The sequence below is a fragment of the Ambystoma mexicanum genome, chromosome 5q (assembly GCF_040938575.1).
Source record: "Ambystoma mexicanum isolate Mex_15411 chromosome 5q, UKY_AmexF1_1, whole genome shotgun sequence".
Lineage (NCBI taxonomy): Eukaryota > Metazoa > Chordata > Amphibia > Caudata > Ambystomatidae > Ambystoma > Ambystoma mexicanum.
Window position 1 is genome coordinate 766,939,198 of NC_090933.1, and position 23,269 is coordinate 766,962,466.

At 46.4% G+C, this 23,269-nt stretch overlaps 1 protein-coding gene across 2 annotated transcripts in view; it reads left to right on the top strand.

Moving 5' to 3' along the window:
• ZC2HC1A (zinc finger C2HC-type containing 1A) overlaps positions 1 to 23,269 on the top strand; it is a 657,196-nt gene that overhangs the window by 212,027 nt on the left and 421,900 nt on the right. For both annotated transcript variants that reach the window (XM_069621244.1, XM_069621243.1), the window contains exon 6: positions 9,416 to 9,512. In XM_069621244.1, coding sequence (XP_069477345.1) covers positions 9,416 to 9,512 — 97 coding nt within the window. The remainder of the gene's footprint in view (positions 1 to 9,415; positions 9,513 to 23,269) is intronic.

Here is a 23,269-nt window from a genome sequence, read left to right on the forward strand (position 1 = left end):
TTTTCCTTGTGTACTCTCCTGCCAGGTCTTGATGGAGTCTTTCAAAAGTTTAACTTTCACTTGTATACTCTCCTGCCAGGGTTTCAACACTTATCTTTACCTGGTATACACTCCTGCAAGGGCTTAAATGCAGTTATCTTTCCTTTTTCCCACAAAGCAATCTTTAGCCACTGTTGGCTTATCACCTCTGTTTTCACAAAGTGCGTTTCAACATGTGTACTTGTATTTGTTGTATTTCTTCTTTACAGGTATGTGCCAAGCGACCCGTTTGTGGTATGGTTTAAGACCACGCTAAACCCTTCACAGGTTTCATTCAGCTTTTCTCTTTACTTTCATGGAACAGCATGCATTCTTACCCTGGTAACCCATCTGTCTTCCCTAGACTTACTAGGTGGTTTGAATGCTTCTCATGCCTCTGTGTTTCTTCTCTGTGCAACTTGTTGGCACAGCGTGCACGGTCCCTCTGGAGGCAACTCCCCCTGAGAAGACAGTGTAACCTCAGAGAGAGACTAAAGTCAGCATCCCTCTGCCCCAGCGAAAAGCACCTTTATGGGGCATGCAAGAGCTAGTGTGTGTGTGTGTGTGTATAACCTTTAACCTTTAACACTGTCTTGCTTGGCTTCTGACCCTAACTTCAGTTAATCCTCTTTAGGAACACAGGAGAGTGGCAGAAAAAAACCTGGAGTCACATCAGGCGAGGAACCCATTGGGAAGGAGTATACTCACAGCCGCAGAGTTTAACTATAACTCTGCACACTTTGAGAAGAGAGACGTTCGGGGAGACAGAAAGCCAGAAGTGGCATCGCACCCGGAGGTCCGCACTAAGAGTTGTGGTGTGTTGGAAGGAGGCGTCGTCCACAACGTGGACACTTTGGGGTTCATTTATTTAAATAATAAAGAAAAGGCCTATCTCACCCTATGGCTATAAGAAAATTCCCTACCTAACCAAATTAAACTAATGGTGTTAGTCTGTCATCAAGAAGTCAAAAACCAACATGTCCTCAGTCCAAACTTAAGTCTACCTGACCCTCCACTAATAAATAATAACTAAGCTAAGCCAAAAGAATGTCTCTTCTAGTGGCCTCCTCTTTGCCTTTTATCTTGAGGCGTTCCTTCAGAGTTATCTTATTCAATATAACTCCTTATGGTGGTCTCTGCTGATAACAGGTTTAGAGTTTTCGTTACTGGCTCATGTAGCTCTTACCATCTGTTCATGGATCTTGCCTTTGAGACCATATGCCCCTGATCTTGGTTCTCCTTGAGTGAATAGTCTTGCAAACATCTCCCTTTTGTTTCATGTTGTTCCCTTGTTTTATCAGCTTTGCGAGTTCCGCAGCACTGGGTCTCCTTAATGAAGTCTCTTCCTTGTTTATCTCACTTAGTATTCTTACCTCGTAACACATTCTATAACTTCTTGTTAAGTGGTCTCCCCACTCTTCGGAACTTATCTCTCTTCGAATTATTACCTGGGATTCTTTCTCTTTCCCCCAGGATCTTTGTCTCCACTTAATGCTTCAGTTATTCTTACTGTTTAGGGCTTTGAACCGTTCCTGGTTATCTCCTGATGCTGGTTCTCTATTCCGTTATTGCCCTTATGTCCATCAGAGTCTCTGCTCTTTATTACAGACTCTCCCGGTGGCCTCCTGCTACTCCAGTACCTATGTTTTTGCGGGTGACCCTGGGGAGGTGTGGGGGGGGACACGGCACTCGCTCAGACATTTAATCTGCTTTCTCACCTCCTCTTTTTTCAGGCTTCTCGTTCCAATCTCTGTGTCTTGTCGGGTTCTGCGAATAATGGTGGATGGGAGTTTACCACTCTGCCAGTCTTCCAGGTTTCTGCGTTGTTATGATGATATGATATGATAGGTTATTTATAACGCGCATCATACCCAGAGGTTTCTAAGCGCGGATCCGAGGATCGAACCTGTGTCGCTCCATGTCGTCTTGTGTTCAAGGTGAGCACGTTGTCCCTGAGCTATCCTCCCGGGACCTGGTGGTGGCCCACCACGGCATCTGTGTGGTCACACCAGTTCGTTGGACGGTTCCTTGCTCCATGTCCGGACAATGGCTTCCCCGCTGCCTGCACTGCCAGGGTTTCGACTTCTCTGATTGGCGTCCTCTGCTTCTTGGAGTACGGCGGGTTCCACGGCTACACTTGGCTCCACCTCTCCACAGTGTTGTGACATAAGGGGGCTTCACCTGTGTACCATTCTCTCTTCTCAGGCTCCTCGTCCCATTTTCATATGAACGTTTTCTTAAAGGGGTATTCCCTTTTCGTGCAGATGACGTGGTTGATATTTTCTATAGCCAAACAGAAGGACGACCCTGTGTTTTGGACGTGAGGCAGTCCCATATATGAAGATAAAGTGTCCTGTATAGGGAGTCACTCTGAGTGAGGTCCCACTTACCCAGACCCCAGGCGAGGATCTTGCGGAGCAGACCCACATCTCTAGCCTCAAAGAGGGTGGCCCCTGCCCTTGGGGAGAATGGACAAATACTCCTGATTCGTCACTGAGTGCAACGCGGCATGATCGGCGAGAAACGAGCAGTATGGTGTCTGATCAATAACAGAGTATCTGAGCAGGCCGAGGCAGAGCCCCGAGGAGGAACCACCCACAAGCACTTGCACTGAGCAACCAGGAATCCAGAGAAGACTCCCACCGCCACAGAGTCCAGTTGAGGTGTTTCATAAGGCGAGAGACGGAACAGTTGGCCTGGTAAGCCCTCTCATAATGCACCTCTCGTCAAATACATCCCCAGAGTGGGGAGAGAAACTGAAAGACGCTCTGGAGTGGGGAAGAAACGGAGACGCTCCAGAGTGGGGTAGAGAAACTGAGGTGCCTATAGTGGGAAATGAGCAAGAATGAGCCCCAGAGTATGGGAAGGAAGAGACTGAAAGAACCCCAGACTATGGGAGGAAGAGGAAATTGGAACATCTCCCCAAAGGGAGAAGGACTGCGAGACGCACAAGTTTCAATGAGAACCAGAGAGACCCAGCGGGAGGCTCGGGGTGGCACTCCAGCCGTACACGAACTATATCTTTTTTGGACTGTGGACATAGGCAAGGGCATATGGTAAAGAGGCTCAAGGGGATCAGAAGCCAGGCGCTCCATTTCCCTTGGGCAACGCCCAATAGTATGTCTTGGTGGTTTTATATTTTCTTTTGAGCAATCGTAAGAGAAAGTAGGTTAGGATAGGATCTCTGGGTGAAGGACTTAATTTATGTTTATCCATTTGACATGCTGACTAGCCCCCTTTTAGATCTTCCTTTGTATAGAGTAGGGCTTAATATTAGAATTACGGAAAGATTGAATTTTCTGACAAAATAAAACATCTAAAAATCATGCCTTCTTGTCAGTGTTTAATCTGACTTGCCACAATTAAGTTTTGATTCCTCTTAGTTGTTGTGGCAAATGCAAATTGAGGATTTCCAGCCTGACAGGGAAGTATTCTAAGCAAGTGAATCTATGAACGAGACCAAAACTGGAGAACTATAGGTACAGGTAAGTAGCTATTTTCCTTCCAACATGTTGTAATGAGGAAAGTCCTTGCTAGTACTGAAATGATCAAAAAGTGTTCTGGTGTTCTCATATTTTCCAGAGGTTTTCATCAAAGGTAAGGTTGCTGGGTCCTTGTAGTAAGAAAGGCACGGAGGAACAGTTGATGTTGCTTCCCTCGGATCTGCGTTATTTTTCTGTCACGGAAAAGTCTGTGACGGAAACTTTTGCATGGGAAATGTACACACCACCAACGGTTTGTACATTTTCCATGCGAACAAACACTGCAAATCACACATACCCACAACCCCACCCACACCCTCAACACACCTGTTACGCTCACCTGGTATCCACGGGGGTTCCACACGATACTGGATGGAGGTCTAAGCGCTACCCCAGACCCCTCTCTGCTTGGTTATGTGCCAGACGTTGGGTAGCGCCTATAACAGGAGAATGGAGGGTTAAGATACAGGTTCTGTGATGGGTGGACTCCCACCCCCCTCTGGTCCTAATCTCCTCCCTTGGGGTTATTGCTCACCTTAGATTTTTGTGCGTTGAACTCTCTGTCCAGCGTCTCTGTGCAGGGGCGCGTGGTTGGTGAGGGCGTTCCGTGGACCTAGTTGCTTCACTGGTCCGTGTGCCCTTATGTCAGGTCCAGACCGGTTGTGACTCCGACTCTGCTTGCTGTCTTCCAGGTGAGTTATAATGTCTTTTCCGTCTTTTTTCTGTCTCTTTCTTTCCCTCTGTTTTCTCTGTGTTCTTGGCGTCTTGCTCCACTACGCTGTTCCCTAACAATGTCTCTTTTAGTTTTCACAGGGATGGTTGTGATCTCGGAGTTGGCGCGCCGATGGCGAAGACCACGGTGAGTTATTGATGCGCGGAGCGCTGCACTGTTTATTGGTGTTAATTGCTAACCTGTGTTCTCTTCCCTTTGTACAGGTTGCGGTGATGTTCCGGAGTGATGAGCGATCAAAGCGCTGCTCGCCCAGGTAAGTGCTCTGTTAATGCTGACCTTGTTCCTTCTTCCTTGCAGGTTGTGGTGAAACCCCGGAGATGGGCGAGGTAAGGGAAGCGCAGGGTGCTGCCAGGACTCGCTGCTTGCCCAGGTAAGAATTGTTATTAATGCTGTCCTTGTTTCTTTACCTTTGCAGGTTGCGGCGAACTCCGGAGATGGGCGAGGTAAGCGAAGCGCAGGATGGATTCAAGACCGGTTACTTCACAGGTAAGTGTTATTGCTCGCTAATGCTGTTCTTTTTCTTCCAGGTTATTGATGGAATCCGGATCTAGGGCATCAGGATCGGGGCGCCAGAGAAGCAGATGAGCAGGAGCTGGACACAGTGAGCGTTACGCTGCAGGAGTGCAGAATAACGTGAAGCGTGTTCTGCTGTTTGGATGTGGTTTAAATAGCCCAGGTAAAGTAGTTCCAGGCCAAGCCACACTCAAAACACTAGACCGCAAGGCTTGGTTCTAAAGAACTGAGCTGTGTAATAGGCCTCCATGTTGGATTAAGATCCAAAACTGGTATTGCTTTATTCCTGATAATGAGCCTGGCGCCAAAGGCCCCAGGACTGACTCAATGTATGTTTCTGATGGAGTTTTAAGGCCCTTGGGGCCAGTGTGAAGGGTTTTAGCCCCAGTGCTGCCAGGGGGCTGTTATACCTGAGGGGGTCAGGGGCATGGATCGTGACAACACCTCCACCCACACCCCCAACATAAACAAACCCTACTTACCTTTTCTTCACGCTGTGTCCCTGCGGCGTCTGTTCCCTTTCACTTCCGTGATCAGGAACCGGCACCACAGGGTCTTTTTTTGTTGTTGTTTGTTTTCTTCTTTTACGGGCAGCTGCAGGGGTTTCCCCCGCAACCCTCCGCTCACTAAACTGTAAAGTATAGTGAGCGGGGTGTTGCGGGGGACACCCCCGCAGTCCCCGTTTTTTTTCCTGATGCCGGGTGTGCAGCGGGGGTGTCCCCTCCAACCCCTGCTCACTATACTAGCTCACTATACGGTTACCTACAATGCATGCCACCAAAGGTTCAAACCTTTGGTGGTATGCATTTTTCTGACTTTTTGTGCAGTCTGACCTTTTTTTTCGGTCGGTTCGTACAATTCTGCTTCCCTCATCTTTTGGCCTCGCCTGGTTTGAAAATGTGCCTTCTCAACTTGATCCTCTTTGCCTCCTGTCTGCATGTGCATTTCTGGTTTATTCAAGTAAAATTGCAGATTTTTTTTTTTATATAGATGTAATGACCAACGTCCTCAAGCCCTATTGCCACACCATATAGTAAAGACACAACAAACACACCCCTAAATGATCTCAATTGTCTACTCATTCAAAACATTTGTATTGACATTTTTAAAGCATAACCATGAAAATAAGTGTTATCCATATTGCTAAAATGTATTTTTTTAAATGTATTTAGATAGCATAGTCAATACGACTTTTATTTATCTCTACATTGTTAAAACAACAATGAAAAACAACATACATTGAGGGAAAAACCTAGAGTTTAAAATATTAATTCAACAGTACCCTTCCTCTTGGGCCAGTTAATTTCCCCAGCACAATTTGTATAAATTCCCAAAATGTTATAAAAAGATCAATCAAATTAATATCATTAGCAGACATAAACCATTCCCAAAGATTACTTATTTGAGTGGCTACTACCAAAATTTCCATTGGCCAATAACGTCTTCCCACAGTCGACAGGCTTTCACAGCTAACCAAGATTAGTGGTTTCCAGAATGGCCTCCGCACAAAGTCTGCATGTGCGTTCCCCTTTGGGTATTTTTTGTCTGACTCTGGTGATCTCATAAGAATAGACCAAATTAAATGTAACCTTCATATATTTCCAGAGGATATTATTGTCACAGAAGGAAATAATAGATGCTGGAATACACGTTTGATCAAGTCTAGACAGAATATATTGTCTACTGTTGGATTTGGTTGACAAGATTACAGTACTCTGTTCGACATCAAAAGCGTTGATTTTAAATCGTGGTAAAATAATATATTGATTGTAGTTGATATTGTTGATTTCAGCAGGTAGCTGTACACTTCAAGAACGTTTGGTAGCATAAATGCCATCCAAGGCACACCCTTTCAGGAAAGGGAAACTTGAGCTGTAACCCTTTTGGTATTCCAGGGATCCTGAAACAGTGTTGTCACATTTCCAATGATAGCTAAGGCATCTAGCTATTGAGATCGAACACACTACATATGTTGAATTCCAATTAGACATATTCAATCAGCGTAGTTAGAAGCAATTTGAGCAAGGTTTTGAAGCATTTACTCTCAATATGGTCTAATTCTATTCCCCTTTTAGTAGCCCAAATTTCAGCCCCATAAGTCAGCTGGAGGAGGATTTTGGAACAATACACTTTCATAATAGTATTGACTGCATGTCCCCCATGTTGTTATGAAAAGGCTCTTTGTACCCCTGTATGTTGGTGTACTTTTAATTGGATTGTTGAAGTTGTGGTCACAAACTTAACTTATGATCGATCTGAGGTACTTCTATTCGGATACTATTTCTATTGCAACCTTGTTAAGGATCCCAGCCCTACAGGGTCCCAAAACCCTCTGCATTGTCCACCAGGCTTTCTGGGGCCTGGGTCCAAAATACCTTCAACTATCCCTCTGTAAATACCTCCCCTCTCGAGCTCTTCACTCCTCTGCCTCTAACTCCCTCAGGGTCAGTCATTTTTCAAAGAAAACGAGCTTTGGGTAGATCTTGGCTGGGGCCTCCCTTTGGACCAGTCTTCCTGCCACTCTGAAGCTTGAGGAGAACCATCTCCGGTTCCGGAAGCACCTCAAGACCTTCCTTTTTACTTCTGCCTTTGCCCCCCTTCTCCCCTGCTGATCTGTTTCTCTCTCTGCACTGTGCACCTGGCCACCCTCTGTCCCCCGGGGCCCAGGTACCTGCTCACCCTGCCCCCCTCCTGCACTGCCTCCGGGCCACCCCTGGCACTGGGGTCTGTATCTGTACCCATACAGGCCCACACCCCCTTTCTTTCCTTCTGCTCTTATCAGACATACCCTGTCTGCTAAACCCAGCACTTGCACTACTCATCTGCACTAACACTGTTTATTTGCCTTTATTATTTATTTTATTTATTATTTATCTGTTTCTCCTCTGCGCCGCACTTTCCACTTCTCCCCCTTTCCATGCACTTTTCCCCTTTTCCCTTTCGCATGCACTTGCGCGTTCTCAATGTCACTGGGCCTAGTAAGATTGTTGTTTTGTTTCTCCCTGTTCCCCTCCCCTCCCTTGCCTTGTCGCACTCTGAAACACTTGTGTATGAGCGCGGTATGAATAAAATATCAATTCAATTGAATTCAATTCAATACAGTTTGAAGACCAGCAACTTAAATCCTTTGTTTTTGGCTTCAGTAGGGTAAAAGTCCATGAGCTTTGATTTTTCTGTATTCATTTGGAGTCCGTTCAGTGTTGCGTAAGAATGCAACAAGTTCAATTGTGTTTGCATCCCATTGAGAGTATAGTCCATAATGACTAGATCATCCAAATAACCTAGCCACTTCGTAACCCCCTCCCCAATCTTTGGGGGACAGGCTCCCATAGTCATCAAGGCAGCAGATAAATCAGCCAGGTAAAGGTTGAAAAGGGTAAGTGCTAATATACAACTCTGCTTCAAACCCTTACTTGTCTGCATCCAATTAGTGGTCAGACCACATTGATTTAATCAAACCCTAACTCTTGTTTTGGTGTGAAGGGCAATAAGCATAGTTAAGAGCCCCTTAAGAATCTCCCAATGCTGAAACTTGGCTCATCATTTATTCCTACTGTGTCGAAAGCAGTGCTAAAGTCAATAAACGCAGCATAGATGGGCTGCTTACCGATGTTCCATGCCAATTCAATACTAATTTAAAATATTGTCAAGGCTACCACAGTTTTTCGGGAAACCGGTTAGATTGAAGGGGATAACACTGGACTCATTTATCCAAGAATCCAATATCTTTGCAGGTGCACCTAACATGGCCATTATGCAATAATGACTTGGTTTATCTTGGAAGCCCTTTTTAAAGACAGTTACAATAGTGCTATCAGTCCGCATGCTAGGTAGCCTTCCTGTTTTCCTGATCATATAAAAAGCCTGTGCAAGGCCTCGGGACAAAGTGAGGGGTTAATTTCTAAAAGATGGTTACAAATACCATCAGGTCCAGGTTCCCATGATGATTTACTATTTTTTTATTATATCTGCAAGTTGTTCAGCAGAGAGCTGATGTACCCATTTATGTTTAACTAGATTAGAACTAGTATAGCCAAACTCGATGGATCCAATAGTGCTTTAAATGTGGGAAACCCATCCTCTTGGGAGACCCCACTGTTAGAGGACAGGGATCAAGTTGTTGGATATACCCTCCGAGTCATTTTTGCTAGAATGCTCTTCTTCCTTTAATTTTTGAGGTGGTTTCAGAGGGTATGTTCTTGTGTTATAATGCGAATGTCCTGTCTAAGAGATCTTTTCTCTCTCTGAACATTTTAGTTAAAACCTTCGAGTGTGATTAAGATTTGAAATTTCAGTGTTAAACCCACTTTTGTGTTCCCAAAGAATATTGGTGAACTTAGATATTTCAGCAATAATACTCATAGTTATTAATGAAATCAACCGCTTCAGATTCATAGTCATTCAAACAAAACTTGATATTAGCCTTATCAAGATTGTTCACGTTCCAACTAATGCGGTTCTTGGTGATGTTGATAGCAACATGACCAGTGCTATGAAAGTATTGTTTAGGTTTGTCCAGGTGTAAAGCTGTATACAAGGGAAAATTGTCACTTTCATCTCTAGGCAACACAGTCATAGCCACTGTCAGAAATGTTTTTTTTAAAACATATTGTAATCCTGTTAGAAATGTGGCAATGTTGCATAACTGGGAATGCCTTATTCTATACAGTACAAACCACCTGCGCTGAAGAAGGCAAATTCTGTAACAAGTGTTCCATCAACATCCTCAAGGTTACCACAGCCATCACAGGTCGGGCGAAATGCAGGTAAGAATCCAAACAAGTGATTTTATTTTATTTGGGTAAGAATTATTTTTTTTTATGTCAATGTTTTACATATTAGACTATATAAAGCTTAGAGTATTAAGGTATGTTAAATGGAGCACCATCAGTTCTCATGGTACCGGCCTATCAGCATCTTCCTTGGATGCTTCATAGTCAGCTAGATATCTCACTATGCTACAATATTATGATGGCAATTACTAGCAAACATCATAGTTTTAGGTTTGTTTAAAATGGATTTGCGACCTCTATTTGGTCTTTTCATAATTCAAACATTGGCTTGACTTGATCTAGTGGAATGACCATATACCACTCGACTGGAATACCCGGTCAACTAAAGCCCACAAAGGTCAGGCTAAACGCCCCTCACTCAGTGACACTCATTCAAAATGGTCCCGGTCAATGAGCTAGAAGCAAACTTTGCAGACGTCCCCACCACTGGGAATGCCTCAGTCCTCCTAAAATTATTCAGCAACTCAGCCATGAAACTGGTGGACACTCTTGCCCCCTAAAAACCAACTGCTCAAGAGAAACCCACCTGCTCCTTAGTACACTCCTGAGCGCGCCTCTAACAAATGCTCAATTAGAGTCCTAGAGACATTGTAGCCCTGTAGATCTTGCCAACCTCTCCAATCATAGGATTCTGATTACGAAGGCCAAAGCTGCTTGCTGCACCACCACCATCACTGCAGCCTCTGACAGGATCAAAGCCCTCTTTGAAGTAGTGAAGCATTGTACCATACCATGAGCAGCCCCTGAGGGGCCAGCAACTAAGGAAAAACGTGACTGACTCGACAACATTTTATAGGAAAACAAAATACAAAATCTGGCAGATTACTGAATCAACCTCCCAAAGCATTAGCCTTCCCTGGTCTCCAGCACACACCCTCCCCCTCTGGACTGAATTATCTCCTCTCTCCCCCCCCCAGACCTCAAAACAATCTCCTCCCTCAAACCTCCTTCCTATACTCTGGTGATATCTTCCCAGCTTGCATCATTAAACAATTGATTGATCCAGCTCCCCTCACAGAAGAGTCATTCAGGGACACTCTCAAGATTGGTCTCAATCGATCGTTTTTGAAAGAAGCTATGCTAGAGCCAGAAAACCTGGCCAACTACCGGCCCATTGCAAACCTCTTGTTTATTGGCAAAATCCTGGGAAAAGTAGTCGCAACCACTTGCTAGAATCGAACTACACCTCCTAAGTAACTATCAGTCGGAGTTTCACCCAAATTGTAGCATCAAGACAACTACCATTCAGGTGGTGGATGATGCTCTCCAAACATGGATGAGGCCCGACGCATGCCTCCTTATGCTTCTTGGCCTCTCAGCTGCATTCAACACCGTCCACCACAGCATCTTCCTCCCCCTTCCATGCTGACAGGATGGGGTTCTCTGGCATTGTCTTGAATTGGTTTACCTCCTACCTCTTGGCCAAACACAAGGCTGTCCACAGAAACAAGTTGTGCTTTAACTGACTCCCAGTCTCCTGTGTAGTACCTTGAGGCTCCAGGCTTTCGCTCTTTCTTTTTAACCTTTACTAGGAGCCTCTGGGCACACTCATCAAAGATCTCAATATAGCCATCCACTAATACGCAGATAGTGCTCAGTTGTACATGAGAGTAAAAAGCCCACAGGACATCAGTTGTCTCTGTGATTACTCAGCCATCCTCTGGTCCTGGGTGGAACTGCTTACTTCAAACTTGACCGATCCAAGACCGAATTTGTCCTCCTCCGTCCCCCACTAAAACAGCAACCTGTCCAACAATGCATCATTGATAGGCTCCCAGAAGGATTTGATCTACACTCTGAGTCATTGGTATCCTTAGTGTCCTTTGATCTATGTATTTACTTTCAAGAAGAAAATGGTAAAATAGTGTTTCTTTCAGAAATAGAGTACATCAGGTCAACCGCAGCCCACAGACCATTCCTGTCACTGGGTGCTTTATTCTTTTCCCCAACAGTTTTTATTGCAATATCGAGCCACAAAACTTAATAAGACACATTTCCAAGTCATAATTTCTAAAGATATTACAATTCATAAAGCAAAAGAAACCACTCTTATCCCCCCTCATGTGCCCTAAACCTGACTGTGCAAACCCAACAAAAGCGTCCATCTCTTATCGTCCACTTCTCAGCCATTTACACCATTATTTGTCAAATGGGAGTGGAGGGGGAGGGTGAATAGCTATAATAATACAAGTTTTATAGGACTAGTGAGATCTATGTTTATCTTGTGCCAGATAATCTATTAATGGCTGCTTTATTTTCCCAATATTTGATCTCTTGTTTTAAGTCTGACCAATGGTCCACGCAGAGCATAAATGTCTTTAATTGGTTTCCCGAACATCACCCTATGATCCAATGGAAATTCCAGCCCTACAAGTTCTTAATCTTGACCCAATAAAATCTCCGGATTGCACACAACCACCAAATATGTGGAAGTGATCTTGGTTCTCCACATTCCTCCCAAAAAAGATATGATTTGCAGTCATGTATAGAATGGGGTTTAGTTTGTGTCTGATAATGATAGATAATATACGTCCAGCGATGGACCTGGCTCACCCCCAGATTGCTGACCAGTCTTCATCCATTAGGCAGATCCTGGTCTCCTCTGGTCAGATCTGGTATTTCCAATTGGACCTAGATACTGAGGTGTGTATTGCTTCATACAATGTTGATCTAAGGCCATTCGTTCCTTCCTGCCCTTTCAGTAAATTGTTCAAATACATAAGGGACTAATCGCTGCATCCATAACTTTCCTCTGCACAATCCAATGACTAAGCTGTCGGTACGCTATCCTATCTGTTTCGATGTGCCCAAATCTCAGCTTGCACTCCTAGAATGTCTTAATTCTCATCAATAAAAAAGTCAGATAGTCAAAGACCATCCCAAATTTCCCAAATTCTGAAATTACCCTCCTTCATCCTAGTGCAAATTCCCAAAAAGTGGCATACAGAGGCTGGTTTTGTAGTGAGGTTAGCCTTAAACAGCCAAAAGTTTCCAGATCTCGGACTGCCCAAGGGAAAGGTCTAACATATACACATGGCGGGCTGTGGCTCGGAATCCAGTTTGACGATTGTGGCATAAACCATTCTTTAAAAATCCTCAGCTGTGTTGCTGTATAGTATTGAATTAAATCATGACTCCCTGTACCTCCCCTCTCTGTTCCTGCTTTTAGCACCTTTCTTTTGATCCTGGGCCTCTGCCTCTCCAGACAAACCTAATGTCTTTTTCTACTATCAGTAATTCTTTATGGTGGCGTTTGGTGGTTAGTGCTTGAAAGAATTCCCATCTTTTAGACAGAAAGATCATTTTTATTATATTGATCTCCCAAACCAAGCGATGATCCAGTCTCTCCCATCTCCTCAAATTGAATTTAAGTGATTTGAAAAGTGCTGGGTAGTTTGCCTTTTATAGTTTCCCCTGCTTGGGAGTTATTCTAACACCCAGATATTTTACATAACGCCTTTCTTCCCCCCCTTTTTCTGAGATCTCACCATGTAGCTCCTTTTTCATATTCAAGCACAAACGTTCAGATTTTGATGTCTTTACATCAGAACCTGAGGCTGCTGCAAATGTGTTTAGTTCTTACTGCCATTCTGGGAGTGCTGTTTTAGAATGCTAACTGGATGCCAATGAAGATTACTCACGTGCATGATCGCAGGTAGTCTTCATTCTATTAAAGGCTCAGAGGCAAGCAGTATGTTTAACTTTCTTTACTCATGCTCTCCAGTTTCAAAATGTTAGCCATAATAAGAACAAAACTATCAACGTTCTTTTTTTATTTTTATTTCTTTTTTCCTTTTCTGGACTACAACTCTTTGTCCAATGTCTTCTGTAGTCCAACTTGCACTCCCTGCACCTCTTGTGTCACTTCCTATAGGGTTCCTTCCGCTTTCTTGAACTGCTCTGAACAGTCCCAAAACGCAAACTGTTTCTGAGGCAACTGAGACTAGGCCAACTGGAATCCGTGGTCAGCCCTCAACTGCGAACCCAAACCAACTTCGACAACTCCTTGTTGGACTCGAAACCTGTTCCCTCCTGCACTCTGTAGCGTTCAATCCTTCTTCTGCTCTTCCCCTGCATGAGATACAAACTGCATATTAGAGTGGGTATATGCAGCTACATGTGCACAAAATCAGAACATCACAGAGCGCAATATAACAACATCTCATATCCTCCCTACTGCCTATGCCTAGTAGGGAATAATGCTTGCCTTCGTGTCTTTAATATAATCAATACTCCCTGTGCGTATACACCTGGGTAATCTTCATTCTATGTTAAGACTGGAGGTGAGTCTTATGCTTGTTCAAAGCTGTTCACAACTGTCGCTGCTACTGACGTTACTGGCTTAAAATAAAAGGCTCTAAAGGAGGAATTGTTAGACTAATCTGCTGCTCGCTATATGTCTTGCACGCTCGCTCCCACTGAGAAAACTTTGGAAGCCATAGCTCCCCTCACTCAAGGCGCTCCAAACATCGATAGATCCACCCTTGCCTTCTCCTTCTGTTCTCTGACCCATCTGGCTATAGTCGCTGAAGCCCCCCTTTGAAGGGTTTTCTCCTCGCTGTAAGCAGTTGGATCACCCTGAGTGGTCTATGCCTTTCAGTCCTGCGCTCATATTCCTTGAGAAATGAAGCTACACATAGTTTGGGCTGACCAGGCAAGTACGGGTAGGAAATGACTTTGGAATTGGTCTTTGTTCTTCTTACTACATTGAAGGCTACTCCTGCCGGGACAAATAGCTTTCTATCTACCTCTAATGCCCTGACGTTGCACAACCGTCTGCAAGACACCTATAGTTCTAGTCCGCTGTCGCATTCTGCTCCCCGGGAGGTACTCCGCTCTGACTGAAGCTCTATTCTCCAGGCAGAAATGTCAGAAGTCCTTTGCAAACTCGGCCAGAATCCTGGACTTCGTCCCACCCAGCTGTTTTATATACCTCACAGTGGACACATTGTCCATCATAGGCAGGACGCATCAGGTTGCTTTCCCTTTGGCGAATGTCTTTATTGCAAACAACCCTGCTAAGAAGTTTGTGACAGTTCTTATAAAGTTAAAATTCTTTTGTATTTCACTTTTCTCCTGTTTCTGAAGAACCGCACCTGGCCCCAGCCAGATCTGCTTGCGTCCGATTCTATAACTAAATCTGGAACGCCGCTGAATATCGCTCGCCCGTTCCAGTCTTCTATGTTCTGGAGCCAACACTGCAGCTCTGATATGCTCTCCTGATCTAAGGGAACCAGCTGGTGATACCGTAGCCCCTGACAGAGGTGTCCTATCTCCAGTCTTTGAAGGGCTCTGTAATGTAAGAGCCCCGGAAATATCTCCTGAATTGAGGACCCTAGCAGGCCTACCACTCTCGCCAGGCCCCTCATAGATATTCATTCCTTCCTGAGACACGCTCTGATCTCATTTTTGATGTCTGAGTTTCTGCACTGGAAGTTCCAGCGTTGCCTTGCTGGTGTCTACCACAAAGCCCAGGAACACTACTCTTTTCTTGGGGACAAATTCAGACTTGTCATGGTTGATCAGCCCGAGCCACTCTGTTTTTGCTTGCAGCATCTCCTTCTCTGCTGCTAGTAGCAGAATGTTGTCCTGGTAGATGATCATGCGAATGCCTATCTCCCTGGTCGCTGCTGCTACTGGCCTCATGAGTTTGGTAAATGCCCACAGGGCTGAGGAGAGTCCGATCAGCAGCATATTGAACTGCCATGCACAGCCGCCCCACGGAAATCCCAGAAAGGGCCTGTACTCTGGCTTCACAGGCAGCGGGGGTCATTCCGAGTAGGGCGGTAAGGGTTAACTGTCACCGTTAACGAGACCGGTGCCGTTAAATCCTTACCGCCCTATTCCGAGTTCCCTTTGCGGGTTGGTACTTAACGCCTGCTTTTTGCAGGCGTTAAAAAACCAACCCGCAAAGGGACCTAGGAGCTAATTACGGCACCGTAATTTACGGTGCCGTAATTAGCGCCTTCCCCATTCCCATTGAGCCCTATGGGGCAAAAATGGGAATGGGGAAGGGCCCTTGGTGAATGGGGAATTACCGACCCCGGCAACCTTGGAATGGGGCGGTAAATCCGCCATTCACCATGGCGGAGTCGGAAAGATAACGGCGTCAACCAAGGCGCTAATAGCGCCTTGGTTAACGCCAGGGTCGGAATGAGGCCCAGTGTCTTTCAATTCTATTTGTGACAACCAATCCCCCTTTCGGAGAATATCTCTGAGTAGGTGGATGCCCTCCATCTTCAAATGCCTATAGGGGATTCACCCGTTGAGGCTTTTCATATTGATCACCAACCTCACCTTGTCCCTCCTGCGGACTAGAAACCTGACCTCCACTGCTGGCTCTATTGCCCTTTGCTCGCTAGTCAAGTAAGCTCCTCCTGAAGGATGCTGTCCTCTTCCTGTGAAAAAAATCATCCTCGGAGGAACCTTGTGCTGCTCAGGACGTTCTACAAACTGTAGCTTGAAGCTTGCTGCTATTTGTATGATCCAGGCATCGCTGTAGAGCATGCGCCATTTGCTTAAGCATAAAGCAGCCCCAAGCCCCCACTGGTGGGCATTCTGTCCCCCGGCTCCTCACCTGTTTAGGGTGACCGGAATCTGGTATATCCGTGTCCCATGCTGTTCCTGGTGGGTCACGCCCGTGCTGGCAAAAAAGGAGCTGTGTTGTCTGGACTCCCAAAATTGGGCTCTATGTCCTTGGGGCCTTCTCTGCGAGATGTGCTGACCGGCCGTGCAACCCCTATAACGGCTGGTCCTAGAAAAAACTCTGCCAGTGAATATCTTTTTTATGGATGCCTGATCTTTTTCCAGGGCAGTGTATGTCCCTACGAACTTGCCCATTTCTTTCATAAAGACCTCACGAATAATGGGCCTTGCGCACCTTCTCCCGGTGCTTGTAGCGAGGTCCCCCAGCTTGCCGTATATTATTAGAAAAAGGCTCCTTCGTTGCTCTGAGGACAGGGCACAGTCCATACCGAGTAAGCACACTACCCTGTGCGCCCAGTTTCCTAGGGTTATAGCATCTGCCGGCTCCCCAGTGTCCATGAACCTCTCTGCCAGGTCCATGATCTTTGCAGTTGAACTTGGCAAATTGAGAACTTTCTCCTGGCAGTTCCACCAGGAATGATCTATGCTCTTGTGCATGTCCTTGATGACTTGGCGACAAAAGTGAGCATCTTTGGATCAAGCTCTGGGTTCTCTGCCACTCCTCCTGCGAGCTCTGGGCACAGGCACTCAGCCTTCATCCTTAATTGTGTCCCTTTTTCTAAAGGCGTGCAGAGCCTTTGAGCCATATATTTAGACACCCTTGGGCAAGGCTGCCATTCTGAAGACATTACGGGCCTGATCCCATTAGGTCAAACATGTCTGCCAATTCAACCTTGGTGTCGTCTGTGTGCTTTTCTTTTCTGAGCCTCTTCCTCCCTTCTTGGGGTTGGGTCGTACTGTCATCTGGTGGTGTCTCAGGAGCAGACTTCTCACTTCCTGACACTGTGTCTTGGTCTCCCCTATTCACTTCCCCTCAGGATGGGGGTTGGAGGCTTGGCACGTTTGACTTTTGCATAAAAGCCTCTCTGAGCTTTTCAAATGCGCTGGTCGCCTCAGGGATACACTTTCTACCTTTTATCTTGGCTCGTGGGGGTACAAGTCTCCTCTTCAGAGTCTGTGTGACCCCCTGATCTTGCCCCTCTGCTTGAGGATGTGTCTTGGGCGTGCTGCGCTCTACTTCTTCTGCGTTGTGCTGCTTGCTGCTCCCAATCAGGGACTCCAGTGAGTCAAGCCTAAGCCTGAAGGAGCTTGACCTCTTGTTCCACAGCTAGAACTAGGGAGTCCACCAGCACCCTTTTAATACTGGGGGCAAGGTCTGAGTCTTCCATCTGCTCGCATTCCTCACTCTGACATTTCTAAAATTAGGTGAGGTGCCATTTCACTTGTGCTTTGCGCCTGAATTTGCAGGCTGAGCTGCACACACTTGGGGATCTACCCTGCTTTGACTGGTGTCGTTCCCTTAGCTCTGCTGCCTCTATTACAGAGTGTTGGGACAAGCTGCACTCTTGCTTGCAGCTGCTGGTGGCTTTCACAGCTAATGCCTGCAGTGGGCTGCACTGCCTTGCTGTGCTCAATTGAAATTCGTATGCCTCGTTTTATTATTGGTTTTAATAATGTTTTATTGTTCCTAAATCTTCTCGTAATCCCGTAACGCTGGAGTCATCTGCGCGTCCCTTAATGGGTCGCGCCTGTGCTGCTCCTCCAGAGTACGGTGGCTTCGTTAGTCCCTTTTCCTTAGTTGACGCAGGGGCAAGCAGGTGGTCTCAAACGAGGTGAGTGGCTCACAGACCCGGCTTGCCCCTGAAGGTGTTCGTGTCTCTCCCGTTCTGAGCTGGAATTGCCGCTGTCTCTGATGGGCTCATGGGCCTCGGCTCAGTCTCGCGTTAACTTGAGCGTGGGAAACAGTCCCTCGGGAAGCCCCCGACTGCGCACCGGTGCTCTAGTCGCTCACTGCAGCAGTATGAATTATGCTGCTCTTAATACATATATACATTTGCGCCAATAGAAACGAATACTCAAATCATTTACTCCTCACAGAATGAAAGCTACTTAACTTGCCGAAGAGCAAGAAAGAAAGAGGACGGCACCCTTAAGGAAGTGACACAAGAGGTGGCGGGAGAGCTAGGTGGGCTACAGAAGAGAGACTGGACATGGGGAGTTGTAGTCCAGAAAAGATAAAAAAAGAACGGTGTGAGTGTTGATTTTATTATGGATACAATTTTCTACATTTTGAAACTGCTGGAGAGCATGAACAAAGAAAGTTGAGCATAATGCTCACCTGCGGTCTTGACAGAATTAGTATTAAATCCATCAAATTTAATCCCTTTTACCCCATTGTTGGCTCTCGCCCTTTACGCAAACGGTTTTAAAGTAAGAATGAATGAGTGGGGACAAAAGGCATCCCTGTCTAACCGCAATTTTGAGGTGAATTCCTCCCCTCAAGTGCTCATTTATTCTGCCGTGCTCACCGGGTCATTGTAGCATGCAACTCCCCCCTTAATAAGGTTATGCCCAAATCATCCTTTCCTCAGTGCTAATGTAAGCTGTGTGGCTGTACCCCTAGGGAACCGTGCAACTTTATCCAGCAAACAAACACATTTCCTTATGATGTTTAGCATCCACTAACTAACCTGGTCTGATCAGGTTTGACAGGTTTGACAATAGTGATATGATTGGTAACGGACAACTTGTTTCTGCATCAACATTCAGCTGCACTATCAGTTAGGATGATATGATATGATAAGTCATTTATAAAGTGCCTGTACAAAGTGTTTCTAGGTGCGACAAGACAAGGAAGGAATGACAGACGGAGGACAAAACAACAATCTTACTCGGCCTTGTGGATTTCAGATCGTGCAAGTGTAGGGGGGAGGGGGAGAAGGAATGGGGGGAGTGCAAGTAACTCGTAAGTGCTGCTGGGAGGTGGATCATAAGTGAAGAGAGTTAGGGGACTAAAGGGGTTGAAGATAAAGTCCCTTAAGTGGTTGGAAGGCCCGAAGGCACTGCAAGGGCAACCTGTCGTGCAGGAGCCTGGTCCCGTAAATTCAGTGGGTGGCCGGGTAACCAGTATGCGCAGCAGATTGGGACATCAGCAAGGGAGAGAGAAAGTGGAAGCGAAAAGGAAGGTCTTGAGTTGCTTCCGGAACATTAGGTGGTGCTGATCAAGTTTGAGAGGGGCAGGGAGGCCCCAGCCGAGGACAGATATCTACCCCCCACTCTCTGCCTGGAGAAGAGCCTGACCCTCAGAGTTGGAGGTGGATGAGCAGAGGGCTCGAGAAGGAAGATGCTTAGAAAGAGCAAGTTGGATGTAGTGTGGTCCCCGGCCCCAGAATGTCGTGTGGACCATGCCGAGGGTCTTTAACTTGATCCTCGCAGCCACAGGGAGCCAGTGGAGAGATTTCAGGGCTGTAGAGATACGATCCCTGGGCTTGAGGCAAAAGACAAGTCATGCAGTTCTGTTCGGGATAAGTTGCAAAGGGGCGAAGAGTAGAGGCAGGCAGATTGAGAAAGAGGCTGTTAACTGTAGTCCCGCCTAGAGGACCAGGGCTCCGGGGACAGTGAGCTTCTGGGGAAGTGAGAAAAGGAAGAATACCTCTGAGGAGGTGCAGCTGATAGTGTGACTTCTTAGAGATGTCAGAGATGTGAGGAGAGAAGGAGTGGTTTGAGTCGAAGATGACACCAAGGTTCTTAGCCTCACAGGAAGGAGCTGGTAGAGGGCCCAGGGTGGTCGGCCAGAGTGAGAGAGGGAAGGCGGGAGCAGGTGTCACAATGAGGAAGATCTCAGTGTTAATGGAATGAAGGCAGAGATCGTTGGAGGCACACCATTCCTGAATTGCGGCCGGACAGTCTAGTATGGCAGAAGGAGCAGAAGAGACTGAGGGGAGCGTAAAGGAAAGCTGGGTGTCATCTGCATAACACTGAAAGTTAGAGCAGGAGGTAGAGATGCGGTGGGCCAGGGAGAGGGGTTAGACCTGTGGGGAACACCACATGTAGATAGAGAGATAGAGGAGAGGAAGGACCCAGGTTGGACCTGGGAGGGTCGATCAGTGAGAAAGGAGGTCAACCAGGCAAGGGCCTGACCAGAGATACCCAGGTTGTCACTGAGACAATTGAGCAGGATGGCGTGGTTGACCATGTCAAAAGCAGAGGATAGATCAAGGAGAATGAGTAGAGAAGGAAGGTTAGAGTCAAGATTGGAGAGCAGGTCTTCACGGGTGCTCAGGAGAGCAGTTTCTGTGCTTCTGGCTGCTCATGGAGACAACCAACAGATTCAGTATGTAGATTAAGTTGGGAGATGGCCAGCTTTTCCAGGAGTTTGCCACAGAAAGGAGTGTTGAACATCGGGCAATAGTTTGCCAGAGAGCAAGGATCGGCAGAGGGCTTCTTAAGAAGGGGGTGCACAAGGGAGTGCTTAAGGGGGAGGGGAAGGTTCCAGTGGCAAAGAGTGATTGCAGAAATCCGCCAAGGATGGAGCAAGGGTGTCGATGTGGTCCTTAATGGTTCTGGAGGAGCAGGGAATACCTGCTTTGACGAGACTTTCATAGATCGGACTTGTATAGAAACATCGTCGGGAGTGAGCAGGGGGAAGGGGGAGAAAGGAGGAGGAGGAGAAACGGCCGGAGAGGGTCCTGGAATGGTAGAGGGATAGGATGAGGAGGTAGAGGAAAAGAGAGTGGACATGATGTCCTTTGTTTTAGTGGCGAAATGAGATGCTAAAGCTGTGCAAAGGGCCTGGGAGGGAACATGAGAGGTGGAGACTGCAGCAGAATTGGCCAGCTCCTTGTATATTTATTCGGCTGAGTTGTTAGAGGCTGCCAAGACGCGGGGTTGAATGTAATAAGAACTGTATAGTTGATGGTCTTTCTCTTGTTTGGGAATAAGGGGTAAGATGGTCACATTAATTGAATTTGTGACAGTACCAGATATTTTAAATTGATTATATAGGTCTCTAGGTACGTGTGTTAAAGCTCTGGGTCTTGACAGAGTTACTGCCTTTTTACTTTATTAGTTTTTTGCTAGAGAATTCTTAGGCTTCACAGATAAATATCCCCATAAACAATTCTTTTGTTATTGGAGAGTCTCGGAACTCTTTCTTTTGAGGACTTTGTAGGAAGGTCTGCTTTTTTAAGACACTGTTTGGATTGTCTTGGAGCTGTTCGTGACTGCGTTTAACTCAATATAGCTTTCTTTTTCTGCTGTTCGTTAGAATGCTTTTTTTGCAACTGTCTTTAACTGGCCCCATAAAGGAGCACATTGTTTTTGTTTTATTTAATAGGCTAGCTGTTTTTTTTTTTTTGGTTTAGTGCCTGTTTTGTAAAAATACTATTTTACTGTTCCAGTATTCTGTTCTCCTCAATTGATCTGTGGTGCGTTTATTTGTTTCCTACTTTCTTTCATTCATTTGTAAACTTTCCTCGAACATGTTCCCTTGCTTTTAATTTCTATGGGTGACAATGCATTTGATAATAGTTCTCTGGTGGGCTTAGCTGCTTTTCTGAGGTTGGGACCCATCGCTAGCAGTTGTCCAGGAACCACGTTTAAATGCATCCCATGTGTTGTGGGATGTATCATGTGATATGATATGATAAGGCATTTATAACGCGCCTATACACAAGTGTTTCAAGGCGCGACGAGGCAAGGGAGGGGAACAGAGGGAAGACGGAGACGACGATCTTACAAGGCCGGGTGACATTGAGATAGCGCAAGTGCGGGGGGGAGGGGGAAGTGCAGTACATAGGATAACAGTAAATAAATAAGAATAATAACAACAATAAATAAGAAGTGCGGCCAGCTGGTGGCAAGTGCAGGGTAAGTGCAGACATCAGGTGTCAGGTGCGCCAGAGTGCAAAGGTTGCCAGGGGGGCAGTGCAGGTATGCAACTGGTGGGGAGGGGACCTTGGCCCAAGAACAGAGGGTAGCCAGGTGACTAGTGCAGTTTCAGCCAGGGGTTCAGCAGGGGAGAGTAGGAGAGAAAGCATAAGCAAAGTGGAAGGTCTTGAGCTTCTTTTCCGGAACCGGAGAGGGTTCTCCTCAATTTTCAGAGAGGCAGGGAGCCTGTTCCAGAGGGAGACCCCAGCCGAAGAAAGATATCTACCACCAACTCATTGCTTGTAGAAGCGACTGACCCTGAGAGAGTTGGAAGTGGATCGAGAGGGAAGATATTTAGGAAGAGAGAGTTGAAGGTATTAAGGCCCCATGCCCCAGAATGCCTTGTGGACAATGCAGAGGGGTTTCAACTTAATCCTCGCAGCCACTGGGAGCCAGTGAAGCAATTTCAGTCCTGGAGAAATACAATCCCTGGGCTTAAGGCCACGGACAAGTCTCACAGTCCTGTTTTGGTTGAGTTGCAGAGGGCGGAGAGTAGAGGCAGGAAGATTTAGAAAGAGGCTGTTGCAGTAACCCAGCCTAGAGAGACCCATGGCTCTGGAGTCGGTGAGTTTCTGGGGGAAGGAGAGGAAAGAAACAATACCTCTGAGGTGGTGCAGCTGGTAGTGTGACTTCTTAGAGATATCCGAGATGTGAGGAGAGCAGGAGAGTGTGGAGTCGAAGATGACCCTGAGGTTTTTAGCCTCACAGGTGGGAGCAGGAAGAGGGGCAAGGGAGGCCAGACAGAGAGTGACGAGAAAGAAGGGACCGGGTGTGCCGATGAGAATCTCAGTCTTACTGGCATTAAGGCAGAGATCATTGGCGGCACACCACTCCTGGATAGCAGACAGTCAGAGATTAGAGAAGGAGAAGAGGTGGCTGAGGGGAGCCTGAAAATGAGCAGAGTGTTATCCGCATAGCACTGAATGTTGGGGGCAGAGAACCGTAATGAGGTGGCCAAAAAGTGGCATGTATTGGTTGAACAGCCAGTGAGAGAGGTTAGACCCTTGGGGAACACCACAGGTGGAGATGGAGATGGAGATAGAGGAGAGGAAGGACCCAAGTTGGACCTGGGAGGGTTGATTGGAGAGGAAAGAGGTCAGCCAAGCCAGGGCCTGGTCAGTGATACTCAGGTTATCAGGGTGACAGCTGAGCAGGATGGCATGGTTGACCGTGTCAAAGGAAGAAGAGAGATCAAGTAAGATGAGGATGCACAGGGTATTGAAATCGATGCTAGAGAGCAGGTCTTCATGGATGTTCAGGAGATCAGTTTCTGTGCTTCTGGCAGCTCTGAAGCCAGACTGATGGTCGTGGAGACA